The 25,711-nt window shown below is 39.2% G+C and overlaps 2 protein-coding genes across 6 annotated transcripts in view; one reads left to right on the top strand and one right to left on the bottom strand.

Moving 5' to 3' along the window:
• Positions 1–201: 201 nt before the first annotated feature.
• On the bottom strand, positions 202–11,637 carry MORN2 (MORN repeat containing 2). Its single transcript, XM_019970031.2, has 7 exons — positions 11,510–11,637; positions 8,474–8,860; positions 8,274–8,404; positions 3,778–3,828; positions 3,239–3,345; positions 2,097–2,233; positions 202–432 (listed from the first exon to the last, which is right to left on the bottom strand). The coding sequence occupies exons 1-7, from the start codon at positions 11,635–11,637 to the stop codon at positions 330–332; spliced, it is 1,044 nt and encodes a 347-aa protein (XP_019825590.2). The 3' UTR covers positions 202–329.
• DHX57 (DExH-box helicase 57) overlaps positions 8,430–25,711 on the top strand; it is a 60,311-nt gene continuing 43,029 nt past the window's right edge. For 3 of the 5 annotated variants that reach the window (XR_011569220.1, XR_011569221.1, XM_019970029.2), the window contains exons 1-5: positions 8,513–8,767; positions 15,265–15,482; positions 20,983–21,141; positions 21,901–22,086; positions 23,627–24,465. Coding sequence is in view for 3 of the 5 variants with exons in the window: in XM_019970029.2 (XP_019825588.2) it covers positions 15,271–15,482; positions 20,983–21,141; positions 21,901–22,086; positions 23,627–24,465 (1,396 nt within the window). In the remaining 2 variants the exon portion in view is untranslated. The other 2 variants (XM_019970028.2, XM_070798526.1) reach the window with 2 other exon arrangements.

Raw genomic sequence — 25,711 nt, 5'->3', positions numbered from 1 at the left:
TCAGTTGAATCATATAATTTCTTTCTTTCTTTTTTTCTTTTCTTTTTTTTGGCATGTGCTATCTTAGTTCCCTGACCAGGGATCAAACCTGCGCCCCCTACAGTACCAGTACGGAGTTTTAACCACTGGACTACCAGGGAAGTACCACATAATTTATTTTAAATTAATTATAAGATGATCAAAAGAAAGTTCAAAAAGGTGTAAATGAGTGATGGTTTTATTGGCAAAAGTAAATAGATAGTGTATGAGTTATTTCAGATGACAGATTTAGTTGTTTTCCTTACAAGTAAAAGCTGCAATTGCCACATTAAAACTTTAATGTAGGCTATCTACATATGGAGCTTTAGCCTCAGGCCTGGAGCAGCTGTGAAATGAAAGTTACCACACCATTCTAGTCCTTGGATATCAGTATATTGTCCTTCACCTTCCACCCTGCAACAGTAAAAAATAAATGTGTTCATTAACAAGACTAGAAATTTACAGTCCAGGTATAAGACTGTTTAGTATATTATATACTATGTCTGAAGAATTATATCATTCTGCTTTCAAACTTTGATTTAAAATCTGACATCCTGTTTTTATATCCTACAAAAAAAAATACTACTATTCCAACAAACATTGTCACTATACAAATTTTTACGTCTAAGATTTTAGGATTACATATGCTTAGTTTAGACAAAACCAGAACAGTCACAAAATGAAAAGTTTATATTGGTTATCTGACTTAGTTCATTTATTCAACAGATGTTTATTGATTTTCAACTATGTTTGAGATACTATGCTCTATGCTGGTGTTTTCTGGACTATTTGGAGTGGTGAAAATACACTTCACAGAACCAAACAGACCTTTATCCCATGGGTTAGAGTTTTCTCCCTTTATTAATATCAGTGGGAAAAGTTTATATGCTGTCATCACAGACTTGGCAACAGAAGAGGTGAACACTTTTCTACCCTCCTCAATATGTATCAACCACTTCATAACAATTAGGTTGCATTTTTAATTCTGGAAATAATAAGGGGGTAGTTATAAATTAACACGAAACCTCTGGATGACATATCTGGTGTGAGGATTAAATTTATAAAGATGTGTGAGGGTGGGGGTGGAGATTTGGATGAAGGTGGTCAAAAGGTGCAAATTTCCAGTTACAAGATAAATAAAGTATTAGGAATGTAATGTACAAGATGATAAATATAATTAACACTTTTGTATGTTATTTATAAAAGTTAAGAGAGTAAATCCTTAGTTCTCATCACAAGAAAAAAATATTTTTCTTTTTTTATTACTTTATATCAATGTGAGATGATGAATGTTCACGAAATTTATTGTGGTAATCACTTGATGATATATGTAAATCAAATCATTATGCTATATACCTTGAATTTATACAGTGCTGTATATGAATGACATCTCAAACTGGAAGAAAATATAAAATAAAATTTAAAACTATAAAAAAACCTTATCAAGATATTTCAAGCAAAAATAATTTTTGGCCTAAATTTTCTCAATAATTGCAACAAACTTTCCCTCTCTAATATGACTGCAAAAAGTTCCATAGGAATAAAGAAGTCAAGAGAAAATAAATGAAAAAATCTAATAGATTATCACTAGGAATGATATCGGAGAAGGCAATGGCACCCCACTTCAGTACTCTTGCCTGGAAAATCCCATGGACGGAGGAGCCTGGTAGGCTGCAGTCCATGGGGTCACTGAGGGTCGGACACAACTGAGCAACTTCACTTTCACTTTTCACTTTCATGCATTGGAGAAGGAAATGGCAACCTACTCCAGTGTTCTTGCCTGGAGAATCCCAGGGACAGGGGAGCCTGGTGGGCTGCCGTCTATGGGGTCACACAGAGTCGGACATGACTGAAGAGACTTAGCAGCAGCAGCAGCAGGAATGATATGTTTTGGAGGCTCATGATGGCCTTAGCCTCTCTCATAACATTTTCCCCCAAAATGATAACCCAACAATTCTTCTAAAATGTAAGTATATTTTAACTAAATACATTACAAAAGAAATTTAGCATTAAATTTTTAGGCAAATATGCCTGAAAAATAACTTTTAGACTACAGTGACTTTTTATTTTAAACTCACCTGTTTTCATTGAAATTTCCAGTGTACTTTGCCCCATTTGGGAATGTATAAGTTCCCAGTCCATGAAACATATTGTCCTTAAAGTGTCCTTCATATATTGCTCCTGAAAAATGCTCAAGTCTTCCAAAACCATTCATCTGTTTGTAACAAAGGAAATGACCTCAGTAACTAATCTTCAGTTTCATTAGTGTATTTCTAAGAAGTATACACATATGTCTGTCATCCACTTAGTTATTATTTAATCTACCATTGCATCACCCTTTATTTCCACAATGATAAGACAATATTTTTATCATTGTCCTTTTTATGTCTGTCTCTGTGAAGCTGACAAAGTCAGTGTTTCTGATCTGGGGCACTTGAACATCTTGCAGGTCCATAATGATAATAACAGGGCTCCTCAAGATACCTTGAATATATCGAAAATCTTAAAGGCCAACCAGTTTAGTTAGCCCAGAAATGGCACAAAGAAGTTGTGAAGAACAGAAATTTGTATTCAAGCAGACCCAAGAACATATTTTTCTTTCATCACTTACTAGCTAGGCAAGAAATCTGAGCCTATGCTATGCTGTCACTTCAGTCGTGTCCGACTCTGTGCGACCCCATAGACGGCAGCCCACCAGGCTCCCCCGTCCCTGGGATTCTCTAGGCAAGAACACTGGAGTGGGTTGCCATTTCCTTCTCCAATGCATGAAAGTGAAAAGTGAAAGTGAAGTCGCTCAGTCGTGTCCGACTCTTAGCGACCCCATGGATTGCAGCCTAATAGGCTCCTCCGTCCGTGGGATTTTCCAAGCAAGAGGTACTGGAGTGGGGTGCCATTGCCTTCTCCGAATCTGAGCCTAATTTCCCTCAATTGTAAAATAGCAATATCAAGGATATTGAACTCATTAGGCTGCTATAAGGATTAATTGAGAAAATTCTGTAATGAGTTTAGTTTGTTTAACGAATAGGAAATGAGAAAGATGATGACAGCTCTCTGAATGAGTTTCATACTATTCCTTATATTCATATATATTAAATATAATAATTTGTTATTTTTATTGCATGGCTTACTCATACGTGTTTTTTGAAATGGTGAAATGCCAGGAATCATTTAACCAACAGAGTTACTTATCCACTGTCAATATTCAAAACAATAATAATACCTTGTCATCTTTCCAGCTTCCTGTGTAGACAATCCCATTAGGAGTGGTATGAATACCTATTCCATTTCTCTCAATGACTCCAGAAGATGTTCTTATACAGTCCCCATCTAAGTAAGAGAGAAATACTGAAGATTATAAACGAGAACCCTGTTTGGCTAAATAATAAAGTATGTTCAGGCTTAATCAAAACTGCATCACAGTGGGTCTCTCTGCTTTCCTATAACTAAAACTAATGAGACCAGAGATGAGGTGCTCCATGGACCTTTAAATCATTGACTCAAGGGCCTGGAAGACTGACATATGGCTATGGCCTTCCCATAGGTTTCCAAGGCACACTGTCTATACTTTAGAGTTAAAGATTTAAAATCTCTTCCTCCATTAGTATCTTTTTTTCTCTCCATCAGTATTTCTGTGTGATTTTATTTAATGGAGTTAATATCTCAAAAGTACTTTTATCAAGTGTGACAGTCTCAGTTTTGCACTCTTAAGCTATTTAATTTTAATCTATATAGGAAAAAGTAATTGAAATGTATGCTTACCATACTTGTCTCCATTTGGAAATATAAAGTTTATCTTAAATACTTCTGGAGCTGTTTTAAAAGATTTAAGAAAAATCACATAAACATATTTTTTAAAGTTTTTTATTCTTTGATATGAACAATTTTTAAAGTCTTTATTGAATTTGTTACAATATTGTTTCTGTTCTATGTTTTGGTTTTTTGGCTACGAGGCATGTGGGATCTTAGCTTCCCAACCAGGGATCAAACCCACATCCCCTGCATTGGAAGGTGAAGTCTTAATCAGTGGACCACAGGGAAATCTCAAACTTAAACATTTTTATATTATAAGACCTATAACAAATTTGCTTTAAGAGCCAACCAGATACTCACTTTATATTCATGTTTACTTGGCATTTTCATAGTCGAGTGTAGGGTTCTGGGGAAATAATTTTGTCTAGATGATCTATTTTTATTTGTTTATTTTAACAGCTGTATTAATATATAATTCACATACCACAAAAATTACTCTTTAAAAGTATACAAAATTCATTTGTTTTTGCATACTCAAGTTGTATAACTGTCACAATCTAATTTTAGGATATTTTAATCACCCTCAAAAGAAATCCTGTACATATTATCAGTTGCTCTCTATTACCCTAAAACCTATCCAACCCCATCCCCAGACCCTAGCAAACAATAATCTATCATCTGTCTCTATGAACTGGCATAATCCAGACAGTTCATAGAAATGGAATCATACGATATGTGGTCCTTTGTGAGTAGCTTCTTTCACTCAGCTTCAAGTTTGATCCATGTTGCAGCATGTATTAGTATTTTATCACTTTTTATTGCTGAATAGTCCATGGTACAAAAATAACACATTTTGTTTATTTATCCATTCATCAGTTGATGGTCAGTTGAGTTGTTTCCAGTTTTGGCTGTTATGAATAATGCTACTATAAACATTCATGTATAATTTTTTGTATGAGCATATGTTTTTATTTCTCTTGGGTATATGATCTATTGATTATTTCACAGAGGTAAGGTAGAGTGAGCAATCTCAGAATTGGCAGTAGAAAGAAATAGAAAAAAAAGATAGTAAGCGAGAAGAGGCGGGGGAAGGAGTAGGGTCTAAACAGAATGAGATTGGAATGAAGACCAGGTTAAAAATGAAAAAAGAAAACCACAGGCCTGGGGGGCAGGGGTGGAGTGGAATCTATGCCTCAGAGCTCTGGGACATTCAGTGGATTAAAACTTTAGAAACTAATTTTTTCCAATACTGAAGAAAACATATATTGGAGATGATAAGTAAACTATAACTTCTAGAACAACAGCCTATTAGAATGTTACTCAAAGTGTGGCCCATGCACTAGAATCATTTAGGATGCTTTACAAGTTCCTAGGCCCTACTCCACAATGCTGCTGCTGCATCGCTTCAGTCATGTCCGACTCTGTGCGACCCCATAGAGGGCAGCCCACCAGGCTCCCCTATCCCTGGGATTCTCCAGGCAAGAACACTAGAGTGGGTTGCCATTTCCTTCTCCAATGCATGAAAGTGAAAAGTGAAAGGGAAGTCACTCAGTCGTGTCTGACTCTTAGCGACCCCATGGACTGCATCCTACCAGGCTCCTCCGTCCATGGGGTTTTCCAGGCAAGAGTACTGGAGTGGGTTGCCAATGCCTTCTCCGATACTCCACACTACTGAGTCAGAATCTCTATGAGTGGGACAAGAGAACTGATCTTTTCAACTGGAATACTAACCTGAGTGCCAGTTATGAAAGGCTGGAAGCTCATCTCCTCTGAGGAAACAGAGTTAATAAACAAAATAGGCAGAAGACTTAAACATCATCAAAAAGGGAGAGTCCAGCAGCCTCGAGACAGGAGTAGAAACTTATGAAAAATAATTAACAATTTAGGAAATGAATAATTTAATTGTGAAAAGAAGAGAAGCAAAAAGCAAAGGCGAAAAGGAAAGATATACCCATTTGAATGCAGAGTTCCAAAGAATAGCAAGGAGAGATAAGAAAGCCTTCCTCAGTGATCAGTGCAAAGAAATAGAGGAAAACAATAGAACGGGGAAGACTAGAGACCTCTTCAAGAAAATCAGAGATACCAAGAGAACATTTCATGCAAAGATGGGATCAATAAAGGACAGAAATGGTATGGACCTAACAGAAGCAGAAGATATTAATAAGAGGTGGCAAGAATACACAGAAGAACTGTACAAAAAGATCTTCATGACCCAGATAATCACAGTGGTGTGATCACTCACCTAGAGCCAGACATCCTGGAATGCAAAGTCAAGTGGGCCTTAGGAAGCATCACTATGAACAAAGCTAGTGGAGGTGATGGAATTCCAGTTGAGCTATTCCAAATCCTAAAAGATGATGCTGTGAAAGTGCCGCACTCAATATGCCAGCAAATTGGGAAAACTCAGCAGTGACCACAGGACTGGAAAAGGTCAGTTTTCATTCCAATCCCAAAGAAAGGCAATGCCAAAGAATGCTCAAACTACCGCACAATTGCTCTCATCTCACATGCTAGTAAACTAATGCCCAAAGTTCTCCAAGCCAGGCTTCAACAGTACATGAACTTTGAACTTCCAGATGTTCAAGCTGGTTTTAGAAAAGGCAGAGGAACCAGAGATCAAATTGCCAACATCCACTGGATCATTGAAAAAGTAAGAGAGTTCCAAAAAAACATTTATTTCTGCTTTATTGACTATGCCAAAGCCTTTGACTGTGTGGATCACAATACACTATGGAAAATTCTTCAAGAGATGGGCATACCAGACCACCTGACCTGCCTCCTGAGAAATCTGTATGCAGGTCAGGAAGCAACAGTTAGAACTGGACACGGAACAACAGATTGGTTCCAAATAGGAAAAGGAGTATGTCAACGCTGCTTATTTAACTTATATGCAGAGTACATTATGAGAAACACTGGGCTGGATGAAACACAAGCTGGAATCAAGATTGCAGGGAGAAATATCAAAAACCTCAGCTATGCAGATGATACCACCCTTATGGCAGAAAGTGAAGAACCAAAGAGCCTCCTGATGAAAGTGAAAGAAGAGAGTGAAAAAGTTGGTTTAAAGCTCAACATTCAGAAAACTAAGATCATGACATCAGGTCCCATCACTTCATGGCAAATAAATGGGGAAACAGTGGCAACAGTGAGAAACTTTATTTTTTTGGGCTCCAAAATCACTGCAGATGGTGACTGCAGCCATGATATTAAAAGACGCTTACTCCTTGGAAGGGAAGTTATGACCAACCTAGATAGCATATTAAAAAGCAGAGACATTACTTTGCCAATAAAGATACATCTAGTCAAGGCTATGGTTTTTCCAGTGGTCATGTATGGATGTGAGAGCTGGACTATAAAGAAAGCTGAGCGCCGAAGAATTGATGCTTTTGAACTGTGGTGTTGGAGAAGACTCTTGAGAGTTCCTTGGAGTGCGAGGAGATCCAACCAATCCATCCTAAAGGAGATCAGTCCTGAGTGTTCATTGAAAGGACTGATGTTGAAGCTGAAACTCCAATACTTTGGCCATCTGATGGGAAGAGCTGATTCATTTGAAAAGACCCTGATGCTGGGAAAAATTGAAGGCAGGAGGAGAAGGGGACAGAAGATGAGATGGCTGGATGGCATCACTGACTCAATGGACATGAGTTTGCGTAAACTCTGGGAGTTGGTGATGGACAGGGAGGCCTGGCGTGCTGCAGTCCATGGGGTCACAAAGAGTCAGACACAATTGAGTGACTGAAATAAACTGAACTGTTGAAATATACCACCTTAGAAGGGCTGAAGAGCAGAATGAAAACTGTTGAAAAGTAAATTAGTGAACTGGAATACAAGGCTGAATATTTTTCCCAGAAAGAGGCATAAAGGAAAACAGAGGTATCACCTGACAAACCTTTCATATTTCCCCTCATCCCCAGACTCTTCTAGGACCCCCCACACCACTCTCGGTCTATCCCTACTGTAGTGTGTGTGTGTGTGTGTGTGTGTGTGTGTGTGTCTGTGTTGGTCTATCCTTACCATAGATTGTGAAAGTGTGTGTGGGGGTGGGGGGGGATGTTGGTCTATCCCTACTGTAGTGTGTCTGTGTGTCTGTGTGTGTGTTGGTCTATCCTTACTGTAGATTGAAAGTGTGTGTGTGTGTGTGTGTGTGTGTGTGTGTGTGTCTGTGTTGGTCTATCCTTACCATAGATTGTGAAAGTGTGTGTGTGTGTGGGTGGGTGGGTGTGTTGGTCTATCCCTAGAGCCCCCACAACGCTCTTGGTCTATCCCTACTGTAGTGTGTCTGTGTCAATTGCCCTTAAATGGTTCCACACCCGAAACTTCGGAATGTTAGAGCTAGAAGAAGGGAACCTAAGAGGTGCAGACTGGCAGTACGCTGGCACTGGCCTAATGTGTCACAACAGCGAATCGACGGCCAAATGACAGCTAGAACCCAGGTCTCCAGATTCCCGCTCCTGGGGCTCTCTGCAAGTTCTGCTTAAGAGACGTTGAGAGGATGGGGCACTCACTTGACACAGGGCTGCGGGAGAGATTTTCTGGACTCTGCGATTCTCCCTGGGCCGCCAGCTCCGTGGCCTGGAGGAAAGGAAGCCGTACTTCAGCGCCGGGTGCGACACGGTTGCTAGGCGACCAGGCACCTCTCACCCGGAAGCGAATATGGGGTGGGGGGGGCCGAGGTTGAGCCAATCAGAAGGCGCCAGGGCTGTACCGCTGTAGCTGGGCCGCTGCGGAGCCGCTCCAGGTAAGGTCCGGGTGGGAGGCAGCGCCCAGACAGGGCCCTTGGCCGCTGGGCGCCACGTCCGAACAGGTGGCCCGGGAAGCAGCGCCACAAACCCGGGACGGTCGCCCCTTCCGAGGACGAGGGATGTGTGTCCGTGTGCGTGGTCCGCGCGTCTCCCTGGTGGTCAGTGTGCGGACCTTTCCACCGTCAGCCTCTCCCGCAGTGGGCAGGGTCTGAGGAGCCTCCCGGCCCGGTGGGATCCAGCCTGTCTGGCAGGGGCCGGTGAGTCTGGAGCAGCAGGATCCTAGGCCTGTGACCAGGCCTGGCCTGGGTCGACAGCTGAGGGTTGTACAGCTGAGGCCGGGGAGCTGAATTCTGCGAGATAAAGGGTTGAATTGGAGGGCCTCGGGCTCGTTTCCTGTATCTTAGCTCCGTCTCCAGTTGGTGGCTGTTTGGGGAGAGAATTGGCTACAGTGTATGCTGGAAGAAAGATACCAGGTCTGGGTATCTGCAAGGAGCTGGATATATGGGGTCAGTCAGAGATTTGCCTGGGAGGGGAATGGTTTGTGGTCAGTTTTCAGCGCCCAGCTTGGTGATTCTGTTTCTGGGAGCCAAACTTAGGTTCTCGTGTCCACGGTGAATAAAGATAGTTGAGATCTTCCCAGGCTAAATGGATTTCTGATGTTTTGGCGTCTTATGGGGCCTGCCCGACCAGGGAAAAACTGCCATTCCCCGGGCTAGCAAATTAACGATTAATCTGACAGCATGCCTTTCATATGCAAACCAACCAATCCTGCCTGCCTTAGCTCCAACAACCTCCTTTGTCTAACTACCAAGCCTGTAGTTCACCTGCCCTAAATCAGTCCAGGGCCAAGTACCAGGCAACTAGGGACAAGCCCTAGACCTTAGAGCCTGCGGGAGTTACTCAAAGTAGCCAGTGGTAAGCTGGTTTCCCTGCCTGGCCTCTTCTTTCCCATGGGAAAACCAAGAAAGGATGCGGGGTGGCCTTCTCCTTACTCCTTTCTGCCTGCTCCTGACACAGGTGCTTCCCTGGCGTGGCCCACGGTAACAGACAGACCTCTCCTTTTTAGGAGAGCTGTAAGTAACGTTAAACTTTTTCTTTTGATGGTATTAATCTCTCTGTGTCAGCACTCAGTCACCTTTATAAATTAAGGCCCAGGCACAAATCAAAGCAGGGCTGGCTTAACATTAAATTTTGAATTGAAGATACAAAGTACATGTTTGTGGGGTAAAAGGTAAGTATGGGGGAGAGAATTTCAGCTTTGGAGTCAAATGGATTATTTCAGACCCTAGCTCCAGGGTTTGCTTCTATAGTAGTGACATTGGACAAGTTGTGTAATTTATCTGTACTCTAGTTTCCTCCTCTGTAAAATACAGAAAATAATATTTACCTTCTAGGAATTTTACAGAATTAACTGAAATAATCTTTCCCCTCCATGCCCACTTATATTTCCAACTGTGTTCTACACATTTCTATTTGAATGTCTAGAAGGCATCTCCAGTGTAACATCCATCCTGAACTTGTGACACTCCCTATCATTTCCTGTCCATTCCCTGGTGGCTCAGATGGTAAAGCGTTTGCCCGCCATGCGGGAGACCCAGGTTCGATCCCTGGGTCAGGAAGATCCCCTGGAGAAGGAAATGGCAACCCACTCCAGTACTCTTGCCTAGAACATTGCATGGACGGAGGAGCCTGGTAGGTTACAGTCCATGGGGTCGCAAAGAGTCAGACACGACTGAGCGACTTCACTTCACTTCACTTCACATTCCCATTCTTATCACATGGCTGAGCACAGAACCCCTATTCACCTAGTTAAGCTAGGACCTCAGATTTTACAGTAATTCTAGACACTTCTTATACCTTTCATCTAATTCATCTACCATTAAAATGCACTGAGACTCTATGGTTGCTTTTCAACTGTACTTGTTCCCTCCGCAGTCCAACTTGCTTAGTTTTGCATTTCATCTCCTACCTGCACAATTACAGTAGTCTCCTAACTGGCCTCCTGGTTCTCCTCACCTCCCTACAGTCATTTTATTCTTCACATAGCAGCTCGAGTAATTGTTAGAACCGAAGTCAGTCATACCAAGCTTTTGCCTTTGCCCTCTATTGACTTTCTATTATATTTAGAGTAAAATTCAAAGTTCTTCCTAGGGCTTATATGGCCATCTCTGCTCTCTGACCTCATCTCCTTTGCATACTACATTGCAGACCCACAAGACTCCTCACTGTTCAGCTCACTGCATTGAAGATGTTATTCTGGACTTGGACCCTTTTCACCTACTATTGCTTCTGCTTAGAATGTTCTTTTTACAAATATCTCATGACTCATTTTCTGCATGTTCACATGTCTGCTCAAATATGACCTCAGAAAGATGACCACTCTTACCTGACCACTCTATCTGCAAAAAGACTCAGTTTTTTTCCTTCATAGCACTTAATTAATATTGTATATTTGTTTATTGTCATCTTAATTTCTAGAGGATGAGCTTCATGAGGCAAGAGTTTTGTTGTCTTTGCTGTTGTATCCCTAGAATCTAGCACTTAATAAGTGTTCAATAAATATTTGTGGCATGAATAAATAAATGAATGGCTCTCCATTCTCATATCAGTAATTTATTCAACCCTCAGCTATTCCTCAAATACATATTGAATTCCTGTTATATGCCATACACTGTTAGAGGAACAGCAGTAATCAACATGAATATACTCCTTGCCTTCAGAGAGCTTTTGGGGGCTGGGGGAGGGTCGGGAGATAAACATCAAAGAAACAATAAATATGTATAATTATAAAGGATTTTGAAGAAAGGAATATCAAGAGACCTAGTCCAATTGCTGCATGTTTGTGAGTTTCCCAGTTATTTCCCTGCTTTTGATTTCAAATTTCATTTTAGTTTGGTTGCAAAACATACTTTTTAAATTTTTGTCTTTTTAAATTTATTAAAGTTTGTTTTATAGGCTAGTATATTGTCTATCCTGGAAAATTTTCCTTGTCCACATACGAAAAATGTATATTTTTTGTTGGGTAGAATTTTCTGTAGATGTCTCTTAGGTCCAGTTGGTTTTTACTGTGTTTCAAGTCTTCAACACCTTCTGTGTGGGTGTTTTTACCGTAGCTGAACGTGGGCATTGCAGTTTGCTGCTGTTGTATGTTGTGTATTTCTCTGTTCATTTCTGTCAGTTGTTGGTTGATGTGTTTGGTGCTCTGTTATTAGGTACAGTATATTTATAATTGTTGCATCTTTCTCATGGACTGACTCTCTTATCTTTATGAAATGTTCTTCTTTATCACTAACAAGATTTTTTTTTTTTGCTTTAAAGTCTATTTTGTTTGATATCAGCGTAGTTGCTGCAGCTTTCTTGTGGTTTGTTTGCATGATTTCTCTTTTTCCATCCTTTTACTTTTCATTTATTTGTATCTTTGAATGTAAAGTGATAGACAGCATATACTTGGATCTTGTTTTTATTCACTAATAATTTGTATTTTGATTGGATTGTTTAATCCATTCACATTTAATATTGTTCTTGGTATAGTGGGATTTATTTTTTCCATTCTACTTTTAGTTGTCAATATGTCTCATGTCTATTTTGTTTCACTGTTCCTACTTTACTGTTTTCTTTTGCATTAAATTATTCAATAAATATTTCCTAATGCAGTATTTTAATTTCTTTAGTGATTTTTTTTCACTACATTTTTTGAATTTTTGGTTTACTTTTTAGTGACTGCTCCAGGATTTGTCATATACCTCTTAACATATCAGAGTCAACTTCCCATTTATACTAACTCAATTTTGGTAATATATAGAAATGTTACTTTCGTATAGCTGTATGCCTTTCCCCTCCTTTTTGCAGTAAAGGTTCCACATGTAAGCAATAGCATATGGTATTTGTCTTTGAGTTACTTCATTTAGTATGATAATCTCTAGGTCCATCCATATTGTTGCTAATGGCATTATTTCATTCTTTCTTATGACTAATATTGGAGAAGGCAATGGCACCCCACTCCAGTACTCTTGCCTGGAAAATCCCATGGATGGAGGAGCCTGGTGGGCTGCAGTCCATGGGGTCGCGAAGAGTCGGGCACGACTGAGCGACTTTGCTTTCACTTTTCACTTTCATGCATTGGAGAAGGAAATGGCAACCCACTCCAGTGTTCTTGCCTGGAGAATCGCAGGGACGGGGGAGCCTGGTGGCTGCCCTCTATGGGGTCACACAGAGTCGGACACGACTGAAGCGACTTAGCATAGCATAGCATGACTAATATTCCATTGTGTATATATACCATGTTTTCTTTATCCATTCATCTGTCAATGAAACCTTAGGTTGCATCCCCAACTGTACATTGTTATAGTTATTACTTTACCATCTGTAGTCATTTTATTAACCCAGTCCATCTGTGCTCCCACCAACCTGCTTTGTTCTGTTATAGCAAATACATTACATTTTTGCATATCACAAACCCACTATTACATCATATACATATTATTTTATACGGTTTCTTTTTAAATCAGTTATGTGAAGAAAGAAGAAAATATGGATGTACACTGTTTGGTAGGTTTGGGGGGGGTTGATTTTATTTTATATTTACATAGTTAGCTTTACTGGTGCTCCTTTTTTTGTGTGTGTGAGTTCAGATTACCATCTAGGGTCACTTTCTTCAACTTAAACAAATTCCTATTAGTATTTTTTTGTAAAGCAGATCTTACTGGGTTTATATCTGTAAGTGACAAGTTGTTTTTCTCTAAATGCTTGCAAGACTTCTTGTCTTTAACTTTTAGCATTTTTATATTGTGTCTATTTATGGATCTCTGGGTTTATCCTATTTGAAGTCCTTAGAACTTCCTGTATGTGTAGGTTATTGTCTTTCAATAAATTTGATAAGTCTTCTATCATTATTTCTTTAAATATTTTTTTCTGTTCTTTTCTTTCTCTCTCTCCTATTCTTCTGGTGTTCCTGTTACGCATACTACTAACTTTGGACTTAGTTTGGGTGTAGTTAGTTGACTTAGTTTGAGCTTAGTTTGTTCTTTATTTCTGGTTCCTTAAGATGTAAATCTAGGTTGTTTATTTGAGATCATTTCTTTTTCTTAACATAGACATTTATTGTGATAAACTTCCCTCTTAGAGAACTCCTTTTGCTGCATCCCATAATTTTTGGTATGTTATGTTTTTATTTTCAGTTGTTTGAGGATATTTTAAAATTTCCTTTTGATTTTGTCTTTGACCCACTGGTTGTTCAGGAGCATGTTATTTAATTTCCATACATTTATGAATTTTCCAGTTTTCCTTCTTTTATTGATTTCTAGTTTCATACCGTTGTTATCAGAAAAGATGTTTGATTTGTTCACAGTCTTTTAAATTTGTCAAGACTTGTTTTGTGGCCTAACACATGATCTATCCTGAAAAATATTTCATGTGGCTTTGAATGGAATGTTCTGTGTATGTCTGTTATAGTTCAAGTTGAATTTTTCTTTTACTGGATGATTATCTTTCTGGATGATCAGACCATTGTTGAAAGTGTGATGTTAAAGTCTCCTATTCTTGTTGTATTGCTGGCTACTTCCTCTCAATTATGTTAATATTTGCTTTATATATTTAGATGCTCTGATATTGGGAGCATAAATATTTGTAATTGTTAGATTCTCTTGATGAATTGACCCCTTTATCATTGTATAATGATCTTCTTTGTCTATTGTTAGAGTGTTTGACTTAAAGGCTATTTTGTCTGAGTATAGCTACCCCTGCTCTCTTTTCGTTTCCTCGTGCATTTACTATCTTTTACAGCCCTTCACTTTCAGTCTGTGTGTCTTTGCAGCTGAAGCTATTCTCTTGCAGGCTGCATGTAGTTGAGTCTTATTTTTTTTATCCATTCAACTATTTTATGTATTTTGATGGGAGAATTTAGTCCATTTACATTTAAAGTAATTATTGATAAGTAAGGACTTACTGCCATATTGTTGTTTCCTGAGCATTTTTAAGATCTTTTGTTTCTTTCTTTCTCTCTTGCTGTCTTCCTTTATGATTTGATGATTTTCTATAGTGGTATGCTTTGATTTTTTTTTTTCCTCCTCATCTTTTGTATATCTACTATAGAATTTTTTTTTAAATTGTATTCTTTTATAGTTTCTGTCTTACTATAGATTTTTAATGTGTAATTTTTAGTTTGGTTGTTTTTGTTTGGTTGTTTTTTGGTTGTGAGGCTAATGTAAGACATAACATTTTACTTTAAGCTGATAGCATCTTAACTTTGATTGCATACAAGAGTTTTACACTTTTACTCCCCCCCAGGCACAATCTCTTAGCCAGAGCTATTTCTAAAAATATATATGTAAATATAAATTTTATTTATCAAATCATATATTAATACATAATATATTGAAATACATGAAACATCTCTTCTAGGGTTGTTTCTTTCTTCTTCTTCTAGGGTTTTTAAACCCTGTGCCAGACCTAACCAAATCAGAATGTAGCATGGGACCCCTACACACCCCATGTGTGATTTGAAAACTCCTCCATGTGTTTCTGATGCACCTCCTGGTTAAGAAACTGTGTCAAAGAAACTTATTAAATATTAGTCTGGGGAGATGTGCTTCTAAATCTTTTGTGAAGCAGTTTATTCATGCTTCTTCTAAACTGGCCCTTTGAGTGAGTTTTCCTTTTTTTTCTTTAAAATGGGCTATATCCTTAACTTTGACTAACAAAGGATTATTATACTTATCTGGTTTTATAATGTATGTATTACTTTTTTCTCTTGCAGGTGAAAATGAGTTCTTCAGTAAGAAGGAAAGGCAAGCCAGGGAAAGGAGGTGGAAAAGGGTCTTCCAGAGGAGGAAGAGGAGGCAGGAGCCATGCTAGTAAATCTCATGGGAGTGGCAGCAGTGGCGGTGGTGTTGGTGGCAACAGAAAGGCATCAAGTAGAATCTGGGATGATGGCGATGACTTTTGTATCTTCAGTGAATCAAGGCATTCATCCAGGTTATTATACTCATTGAATGTTCAAATATGAAAACAGTGTCAATTCCTGATGTATGGGACAAAAGATGGTTAAGACAAAGGGGGGAAATGCCAAGTAATTCTGGCTAAGTTACTCTTCCTATTATTTTAAAGCCTTGCAGTCCCCTGCTTTGTGAATTTTTTTAAAAGCATATGGTAAATAGCACCTTTGGGAGAGGGTGGGCATTGAAATCTGAACTTAACTTTAACTTCCATATGACACTGTAAATTGAGTGTAATGTTGTTATTGTAATCAGTATTACAGAAAAGTAAATATTGGAAATGGTAGGGTAATTGAAAATTATATTAAGTATTTTTAGGCATTGTAGTTTGAAGGTCCCCAAATGAGATCTGGCTATATGCCTTCCATTTAGTTGATGAATTATCTATTTTCCAACTGATCAACCAAATATTTACTGAAGCTTAATGTGATGACCAGAGATAGATATCATGCCCAGGCTTCTCTCATAGTCAACTTTTAATTAGTGAATGCTGTTTTGTTGTTGTTCAGTCACTTCAGTCACGTCCAACTCTTGGCAACCTCATGGACTGCAGCATGCCAGGCTCTTCGGTCCTCCACTGTCCCCCAGGGTTTGCTCAAATTCATGTCCTTTGAGTCAGTGATGCTACCTAACCATCTCATCCTTTGCTGCCCCCTTCTCCTTTTGCCTTCAGTCTTACCTAGCATTGGCGTCTTTTCCAATGAGTCAGCTCTTCACATCAGGTGGCCAAGTATTAGAGCTTCACCATCAGTTCTTCTAATGAATATTGAAAGTTGATTTCCTTTAGAATTGACTGATTTGGTCTCCTTACCGTCCAAGGGACTCTCAAGAGTTATCTCCAGCACCACATTTTGAAAGCATCAATTCTTTGGCACTCAGCCTTCTTTATGATCCAAAGCTCACATCTGTACATGACCACCTTCGTCAACAAAGTAACGTCTCTGCTTTTTAATACACTCTCTATGTTTGTCAGAGCTTTCCTTCCAAGGAACAAGTGTCTTTTACTTTCAGTCCTCAGTGATTTTGGAGCCCAAGAAAATAAAATCTATCACCGCTTCCACTATTTGCCCTTCTATTTGTCATGAAGTGATGGGACCAGATGCCATGATCTTAGCTTTTTTTATGTTGAGTTTCAAGCCAGCTTTTTCATTCTCCTCTTTCACCCTCATCCAAAGGCTCTTTAGTTCCTCTTCACTTTCTGCCATTAATAGTGATATCATCTGCCTATCTGAGGTTGTTGATATTTCTCCTGGCAATCTTGATTTCAGATTATGATTCATCCAGCCCAGCATTTCACATGATGCACTTTGCATAAATTCTGATAATTCTAATACATGTTTAATGAAAGTAAAGATTTTCTACTGCATGTTATGCAGTATAAATATAAAATTCTCATTGTTTTTCTAATTGCACTTTAAGCCATTTACTTAAATTTTTAGAGATAGAGAGACTTCTTTGGAGTTATGTATATATACACAGGCATACACACACTCTTGTGGGAATAATTACCAGCTAAATATTGGTTAGAAATATAGGTGAGTGCTGAAGTTTAACTGCATCAGACATGCTTTTAATTTAAATGAATTCAATTGTATGCGTTCAGGAAAAAAAGAAAAAGAAGAACAAATGGTATTTAAGTAGTTAAACTTGCCACTAAATGAATCTGAACTCCACCATGAACAGGATAATGAGAGAGGAAGGTGCTCATTCCTGTCAGTCTCATTGTCTAGGTGCTGTATATAGTTTAAGCTTCTTGATGCACTGAGTAGGTGATATTAATGTGTATTTCTTAAATATATATTTCTTATACATAGTCTCTACCATAACCAAATACTTTGCTTGGTATGCAACCGGAGAATCTACATTTTTTTCCATTCTAAACAAAATGGTCATTTTTGGACATACTTAGAGATTATATATCAATCTCAAACTTGATTCCTTTTTAAGAAATCTTCCAGAATAATTTAAAGCTACATTTTCACATTAGCTGCTGACCTAAGAACCTGACTGCTAAGTTAGATGCAGCTCCGTTCTTTCTGAAAACACTTAGTTTATAGGTTCTTAGGGTCTTAGATGTTCATTCACACAGGAAATATTGACTTAGTGCCTACTATGAGCCAGACTGTGTTTTAGTGACCAGAATTACAACAATGAATAAAATATTGCCCTGGTGTTCATAGAAGGAGGTTTGAGATATAAAAACTGTAGACAAAGGTGTAATAATATGTCAAGTGGTAAGTACTATGGAGGAAAATAAAGGACAAAGGGACAGAAAATGCCAAACTGGATTGCTGGTGTTTACTGTTATCTGTGGAGTGATCAGAGAAGACTTCTCTCTCGATGTGTCATTTGAGCCACGACAAGAAAAAAGTGAAGGAGTAAGCCATGACTCTATCTGAGGGAAGAACGTTTGAGACAGAACAGCGAGTGAACAGTTCCTGAGGCAGGAGTTTTAAGAAGATTTAGGGAATGACAAGGAAGCCATGTGGCTAGCATGGATGGGTAAGAAGTGTTAGGCAGTTAGATTCGACAGGCTATGCTGTATAGAATCTTATAGGCCAGTATAAGGATTTTGTTTTAAGTTTTAAAAATCATGTTTATTGAAGTGTAATTTACATTCAGTAAAACTCACCCTAAAATTTGACAAATGCAGTCATCTCTGTAACCAGCAGTTCTTCAAAACTCGCCCATGCCCTTTTGCAATGAACTCCTCCCTGATCCTTAGGAATGCATTCATCTGTTTTCTGTCAGCAGGATCAAATTTAGTTACTAAAATGATTTATTGTAGGAAAAATAAGCACATGAAACCAAGGGATTTTTTTCTTTGTGTGTGGCTGTTTGTTTAGTTGGTTTTTGGCCAAGCTGTGTGGCTTGCTGTATGGCTTAGTTCCCTTACCAGAGCTCAAACCTGGGCCTTCTGCAGTGAAAATGCAGAGTTCTAACCACTGGACAGCCAGAGAATTCCCAAAATTCAAGTTTTTAAAAGGATACTTTGGAATGTGTACTCTTCAGAGTAATCAAAAGAATTGGGATTTTAACATAACCTTTGAAAATTAAAGCACAGTTGTTGACAAAGTTGTCTTAAGATAGTTGCAGAATAGCTAGTCTAGTTACTATGTCAATCTTCAGCCTGGGGCTGTTTGGTAGAAAACTATTTTAGATAATGGAATTGAATTATACAGAAATTCTCTATGGGGCAGATATATATTCTCACAGATATCTGCTGCTGCTGCTAAGTCGCTTCAGTCGTGTCCGACCCTGTGCAACCCCATAGATGGCAGTCCAGGCTCCGCCATCCCTGGGATTCTCCAGGCAAGAACACTGGAGTGGATTGCCATTTCCTTCTCCAATGCATGAAAGTGAAAAGTTAAAGTGAAGTCAGATATCTGACACCTTCTCAAAAGATCACCCCTGCTGCCACCATGAAAGGGACAAGGAAAGCAGAAACATCTGTTCTGTTTATATCAGTCATCTCATGTTCAGATATACCTTGTTGTCCAGTCGCTAAGCGTGTTCAACTTTTTATGCCCCATGGACTGCAGCATGCCAGACTGCCCTGTCCTTCACTATCTCCTGGAGTTTGCTCAAACTCATGTCCATTGAGTCAGTGATGCCATTCAACCATCTCATCCTCTGTCATCCCCTTCTCCTCCTGCCTTCAGTCTTTCCCAGCATCAAGGTCTTTTCCAATGAGTCAGTTCTTCACATCAGGTGGCCAAAGTATTAGAGTTTCAACTTCAGCATCAGTCCTTCCAATGAATATTCAGGACTGATCTCCTTTAGGATGGACTGGGTGGATCTCCTTGCAGTTCAAGGGACTCTGAAGAGTCTTCCCCAACACCACAGTTCAAAAGCATCAATTCTTCAGTGTTCAGCTTTCTTTAGGGTCCAGCTCTCACATCCATGCCTGACTACTAGAAAAACCATAGCTTTAACTAGATGGACCTTTGTTGGCAAAGTAACATCTCTGCTTTTTAGTATTCCGTCTAGGTTGGCCATAGCTTTTCTTCCAAGGAGCAAGCGTCTTTTAATTTCGTGGCTGCAGTCACCATTTGCAGTGATTTTGGAACCCAAGAAAATAAAATCTGTCACTGTTTCCTTTGTTTCTCCATTTGTTTGCCGTGACATGATGATATCAATATAAAATTAAATGATATATTAGATGAGATCATTAGTATCTTGTGAGTGATAATAGTATTATGGTTATATAAAAGTTTGTCTCTATTCTTAGGAAATAACATGCAGAAGTATTTACGAGTGAATATGCTGTCAGCAGCTTACATGCAGATGGTTTAGAACATGCATGTGTATATATAGGGGAGCATATATATATATATATATATATGCATATGTGTGTGCATATAGAGAGGAAATAAGGGCATAAATGTGTGTGTGCATATAAGTATGGCAGGTGTTAACAGTTACTGGTGAATCTTAATAAATGCTATAGATTTTTATATATTAAAAATTTTTTGAAACAAAAAGGGGAAATGATGAATTTTGGATAACATTTCTTTCAGAAGTTGGAATTATGTGGTTAAAAACCCTAGTTTCTTCTATTTTCTCCTTTGGTACCCAGTTGAGAGAGTGTAAATGTGTGGTTCTTTTCAAAATCTCAGTAATATGTTGGATATTCAGTACAGAGAAGTTTCTACCATTTCCCTAGATTTGTGAAAATTTATAATGAAATATGCCAAGTGAAAAAAAGAAAAGAAACTTTGTGAGTAAAGGTAAACTTTAGAATTCATTGTTTTTTTAAATATTAAAAAGAGTCTCTAAAAAGTCTAAATTCCAAAAATGAGATTAGTGAAATAGTGAATAATGAAATAAATTCTAGTCCCTCTGTGTTTAAAATTTAAAAATTAAGTTGTAGGAAAATGTTTAATTTTGGGGAAATGCCAGTTTGATTTTAATAAGGAAATAAAGCAAATTATAAAAAATTACATATGCTGCATAATTTTATAAAAAATGTATGTGCAAAGGAATGATATTAGTTAAGATGTTTTCTGTTCTTTGTTCTCTATTTTTCTACAGTAAACATGTATTATTATATTTGTAATCAGGAAGTAAAAAAGTTAAATATTTCAAAAAATAGGGCCTAATAGTCATCTTAGTTGTTTTCAGATTAAATACCTCAGAGTGATATATATGTACTCTTTGTACATAGCATATTTCTCGTGAAAGAAATATGACTCCTCCACTAGTGCAGGAGTCATCATAGCATTGCTTTCCCCAGAAGATTCTTGAGTTAGTGAAGCAGGATTTAATGGTGAAGAATCTGATCAGATTTTTTCCCAGCATTTAGAATATAATGAAGTTGAGTAAATACCGTAGAAAATGGAGACTCTCTCCACATTGATGTCCCCTTTCGTAAGATACATGACAGTCCAGTCATATTGTGTATGTATGGAGACCCTGAGGAGAGAGTAAAAATTCTGATAACAAGTAAGTGTGTAATTTTGTTCTTGTGTCCTTTGCAGACCTAGTAACAGTAGCGTGAGAAAAGGGGATGGACGCCCCAAATGGAAACCCGAAGCCAAAGTGCCCCTGCAGACTCTACATATGACTTCTGAGAATCAGGAAAAAGTGAAAGCTCTTCTCCGAGACTTGCAGGAACAAGATGCGGATGCTGGATCTGAGTAAATTATTATATTTGAATAAATTATTATATTGAGGAAGATAAAATATGAGGGTCCTGTGTGTCTTTGGAATACTGTGTCAATACTAATTGTGTTGTGGCTGTGTAACTAGTTGAAAGTGAGCCAAGAGAAATAACAAGAATAATTATTCAGCAACTAACGGCACGCCACTCCAGTACTCTTGCCTGGAAAATCCCATGGACGGAGGAGCCTGGTAGGCTGCAGACCATGGGGTCATGAAGAGTTGGGCACGACTGAGCGATTTCACTTTCACTTTTCACTCTCATGCATTGGAGAAGGCAATGGCAACCCACTCCAGTGTTCTTGCCTGGAGAATCCCAGGGACGGGGGAGCCTGGTGGGCTGCCGTCTCTGGGGTCGCACAGAGTCGGACACGACTGAAGCGACGCAGCAGCAGCAGCAGTTGTCCTTTACAGTGTAATCTTTGGTTTTTAATTGTCTCTTCAAGTTTTAGTTGATCATCTGGGAAAGAAAAAAATGGAGATTCCAGTAGTATCTGACTGGGTTGTTGTGAAGATTTTTAAAGAGATAGTACATATAAAACATTTAACATAGTGCCTGGCAAGTAATACGTGCTATTAGTTGCCAATATATAAGTTATTAGGTCAGTAAATTAGTCACTCAATAGTGGTCAGGATCCTATGTCCTTTGGTTCTGTGAATTCTTAGACCCTTACCAAATTTTTCTTTGAAGCAAGTAGAAATTAATATATGATATATGAAAATGTTACTTTTGCCAGAAGAGGTGTTTCTGGGGAAGAAGAAGATGATGAGCCTGATTATGACGACGAGCAGTACTGGTCACCTGGACGAGAAGCTTCCCTTGTTCCTGACTCTGATCCTTTGGAATGCGCTGGCTCAGGCCTGGTGGAGCCTCATAACCCAGAATTTACAGTCTCAGCATTTGCAGTGCACAGACTTTCCAGGTTTGCTTTCTTCACTTACGGGAGGATTGAAGGAAACGAAGTCGTGTTGTAAACCCAACTACCTCTTCCTGAGTACTGCCCTGTGGTGTAGGCTCTAGCAGTAATACTTCCCTGTGGTGTGGGCTCTGGCAGTAATACTTCCCTGTGGTGTGGGTCATAAAAGTAATACTTCCCTGTAGTGTGGGTCATAAAAGTAATACTTCCCTGTAGTGTGGGTCATAGCAGTAATACTTCCCTGTGGAGTGGGTCATAAAAGTAATACTTCCCTGTAGTGTGGGTCATAGCAGTAATACTTCCCTGTGGTATGGGTCATAGCAGTAATACTTCCCTGTGGTGTGGGTTGTGGCAGTAATACTTCTCTGTAGTGTGGGTTCTAGCAGTAATACTTCCCTGTGGTGTGGGCTCTGGCAGTAATAACTTCCCTGTGGTGTGGGTTCTGGCAGTAATACTTCTCTGTGGTGTGGGTTCTGGCAGTAATACTTCCCTGTGGTGTGGGCTCTGGCAGTAATACTTCCCTGTGGTGTGGGTCATAAAAGTAATACTTCCCTGTAGTGTGGGTCATAGCAGTAATACTTCCCTGTGGTATGGGTCATAGCAGTAATACTTCCCTGTGGTGTGGGTTGTGGCAGTAATACTTCTCTGTAGTGTGGGTTCTAGCAGTAATACTTCCCTGTGGTGTGGGCTCTGGCATTAATAACTTCCCTGTGGTGTGGGTTCTGGCAGTAATACTTCTCTGTGGTGTGGGTTCTGGCAGTAATACTTCCCTGTGGTGTGGGCTCTGGCAGTAATAACTTCCCTGTGGTGTGGGTTCTGGCAGTAATACTTCCCTGTGGTGTGGGCTCTAACAGTAATACTTCCCTGTGGTGTGGGTTCTGGTAGTAATACTTCCCTGTGGTGTGGGTCATAGCAGTAATACTTCCCTGTACTGTGATTCTGGCAGTAATACTTCCCTGTGGTGTGGGTCATAGCAGTACTTGATAGTATCAGTGTCCTCTCTCTTAGGATAGGTAGATGAAGGGGGAGTTAGTATTATCAGGGAGACTTCTTCGGAATACAGACCATGCCTCTCTATACTTATATCATCACATGTATGGTTTTCTGGTTTTTTTTTAATGGTTTTATCTATTTATTTATTTTTGGCTGCACTGGGTCTTCATTGCTATGTGGGCTTTTCTCTAGTTGTGGCGAAGTGGAAGCTACTCTAGTTGCAGTGCATGGGCTTCTCACTGAAGTGGCTTCTCTCGTTGTGGAGCATGGGCTGTAGGGCTCATGGGCTCAGTAGTTGTGGCTCCTGGGCTCTAGAGCACAGGCTCGATAGTTGTGGCTCAATAGTTGTGGCACACCGGCTTAGTTGCTCCACAGCATGTGGGATCTAACTGGATCAGGGATCAAACTCGTGTCTCCTGCATTGGCAGGTGGATTCTTTACCACTGAGCCACCAGGGAAGCCCCACATACATGTATTTAAATGAATTTCTCCTCTGTGGTTTGATATTACTTTCTGATATTAGTCTTTTTTTGTCATGTTTCACACGTGGCAGGTATGGTTTCCACACTGAACACTGTCAGGCAGCGCTGAGGATTTGCGATGGAGACATGGGGGCATCACTGGAACGCCTGCTCACCCAGTGCTTTTCAGAGACATTTGGAGAGAGGATGAAGATATCTGAGGCAGTTGCACACATGAGCTTGGAAGAGTGTGTGGAACAGCGACAGGAAGAGGCATTTGCTCTCAAGTCAATCTGTGGAGAAAAATTTATAGAAAGAATTCAAAACAGAGTCTGGACCATTGGATTAGAACTGGAGTATTTGACAAGTAAATTCTGCAAATTCAAGCAAAAGGAAAGTACCAAAAATATACAGGAGGCTTCACTTGAAGTCTGCAAATTTTACCTCAAAGGAAATTGTAAATTTGGATCAAAGTGCAAATTTAAACATGAAGTGCCCCCAAATCAAATTGTCGGAAGAGTCGAAAGAAATGTAGATGATTCTCATCTAAATGCTAATGAAGATGCATCCTTTTTATATGAACTTGAAATTCGATTTTCTAAAGACCACAAATACCCCTACCAAGCTCCCCTTGTGGCATTTTATTCCACCAATGAGAATCTACCTCTGGCTTGTCGTTTACATATTTCTGAGTTCCTTTATGGCAAAGCCTTGACATTTGCAGAAACTTCAGAACCTGTTGTATATTCTTTGATAACCCTCTTAGAGGAAGAATCAGAAATAACCAAGTTACTAACAAATACCCATCACAAGTACAGTGTCCCTCCTGTGAACTTTCTGCCAGTATCACCTGGAACCAGACTAAATAATCCTGTCTGTCGTAAACCAGTGATTCCAAGTAATTCGTTTTTTTCGAATCAAATTCCAGAAGGTACGTAAGGCACTGACCTGGTGGAGGGTGTTGTGGAATGGGGCATTTGAAATGATGGATTAAATAAATCAGAAGTTTTGAGGGCTGATCTGGGATCTCCAGTGATCTTAGGCAAGTCATTCTCCTCAGTTTAAGGCCAAAAAAGAATGAGAATCCCCTGAACTGCGACCTGACTTTCATTGTAAGGCCAAGTTGTCACTGTATTCTGGCTCACTGAATCAGTCAAAAGTTTATAGTGATGTATATAAGCTCATTTTAGCAGGTAAGGGCTGGAAGAACCTTAAAGCATCCTTTCAGAAAATCTGCTTCATTTAATCCATTTGGTTTCATGTGATTACTTCTGGTACTGTCTATAGGATTACTTTCAAATGAGTTTTTAGAGATACTTGTCTTTCTGGACCACTGTCCATACTCTCCTGCTTTTAGCATGATAGACCCCCAGAATTCATCAGGGCAGGGCTCTCTTTATGAATCCCTAAATCCTCAAATAGAGAAATGTTTGTACAAGCCTGTGGCTTTCTCCAGATCCAGATGTGCTTTACAGAAGTTACCCCCTTTCAAAGTTCACCATAGGATTCAGAGAAACAAGTTTTTATTATTTCCCAAGAGTTCCTAGATAGACATCAACAGGTAAAGAACAATGAAACCACCAAGATGTGGATGCTAGACAGCTGGCTGGGTTCATTCACCTGCCGCTTGACTTACTGCCAGCTTGCAGCTAGTTCTGGCACATGGGACTCTGATATATTCCTCAAGAAATGACAAACTTTGTGTCATGGATTTTGGTGGGAGGATAACAGCTTTATTAATACATAATTTACATACCATGAAATTCACCCTTTTGAAGTGTACAATTCAGTGATTTTTAGTATATCACAGAATTGCACATCCATGACCACTGTTTAATTCTGGGACATTTTCATCACCCCATAAAGAAACGCCATACATGTTAGCAAGTCACTCCTCATTTCTCCCTTTCCACAAGCCCTAACAACCATGAGTCGACATTCTGTCCCTATGGATTTGCCTCTTCTGGACATTTCGTGGAAATGAAATCATACAGTAAATACGTGGCTTTTTGTAATTGGTGTCTTTCACTTAGCATACATAATGTTGTCCAGGTTCATCCATGTTGTAGCATGTATCAGTACTTCATTCCTTTTAATTACTGAATAATATTCCATTATATGGACATACCACATTTTATTTATTGATTAATCATTTGATAGTCATTTGGGTTATTTTG

This window comes from Bos indicus, chromosome 11 (genome assembly GCF_029378745.1).
Source record: "Bos indicus isolate NIAB-ARS_2022 breed Sahiwal x Tharparkar chromosome 11, NIAB-ARS_B.indTharparkar_mat_pri_1.0, whole genome shotgun sequence".
NCBI classification, from domain to species: Eukaryota; Metazoa; Chordata; class Mammalia; order Artiodactyla; family Bovidae; genus Bos; species Bos indicus.
The sequence above is the reverse complement of the archived record's forward strand: the minus strand, read 5'-3'. Positions and strand labels throughout refer to the sequence as shown.

Coding starts and splice junctions, on each gene's coding strand:
- MORN2 (XM_019970031.2), bottom strand. CDS start 11,637: ATGCCCACGTTCAGCTACGGTAAAAACACCCACACAGAAGGTGTTGAA. Junction 8,861..11,509: donor ACAAAAAATATACATTTTTC/GTATGTGGACAA, acceptor TTTATCTCGCAG/AATTCAGCTCCCCGGCCTCA. Junction 433..2,096: donor GGAAATTTCAATGAAAACAG/GTGAGTTTAAAA, acceptor TTACTGTTGCAG/GGTGGAAGGTGAAGGACAAT.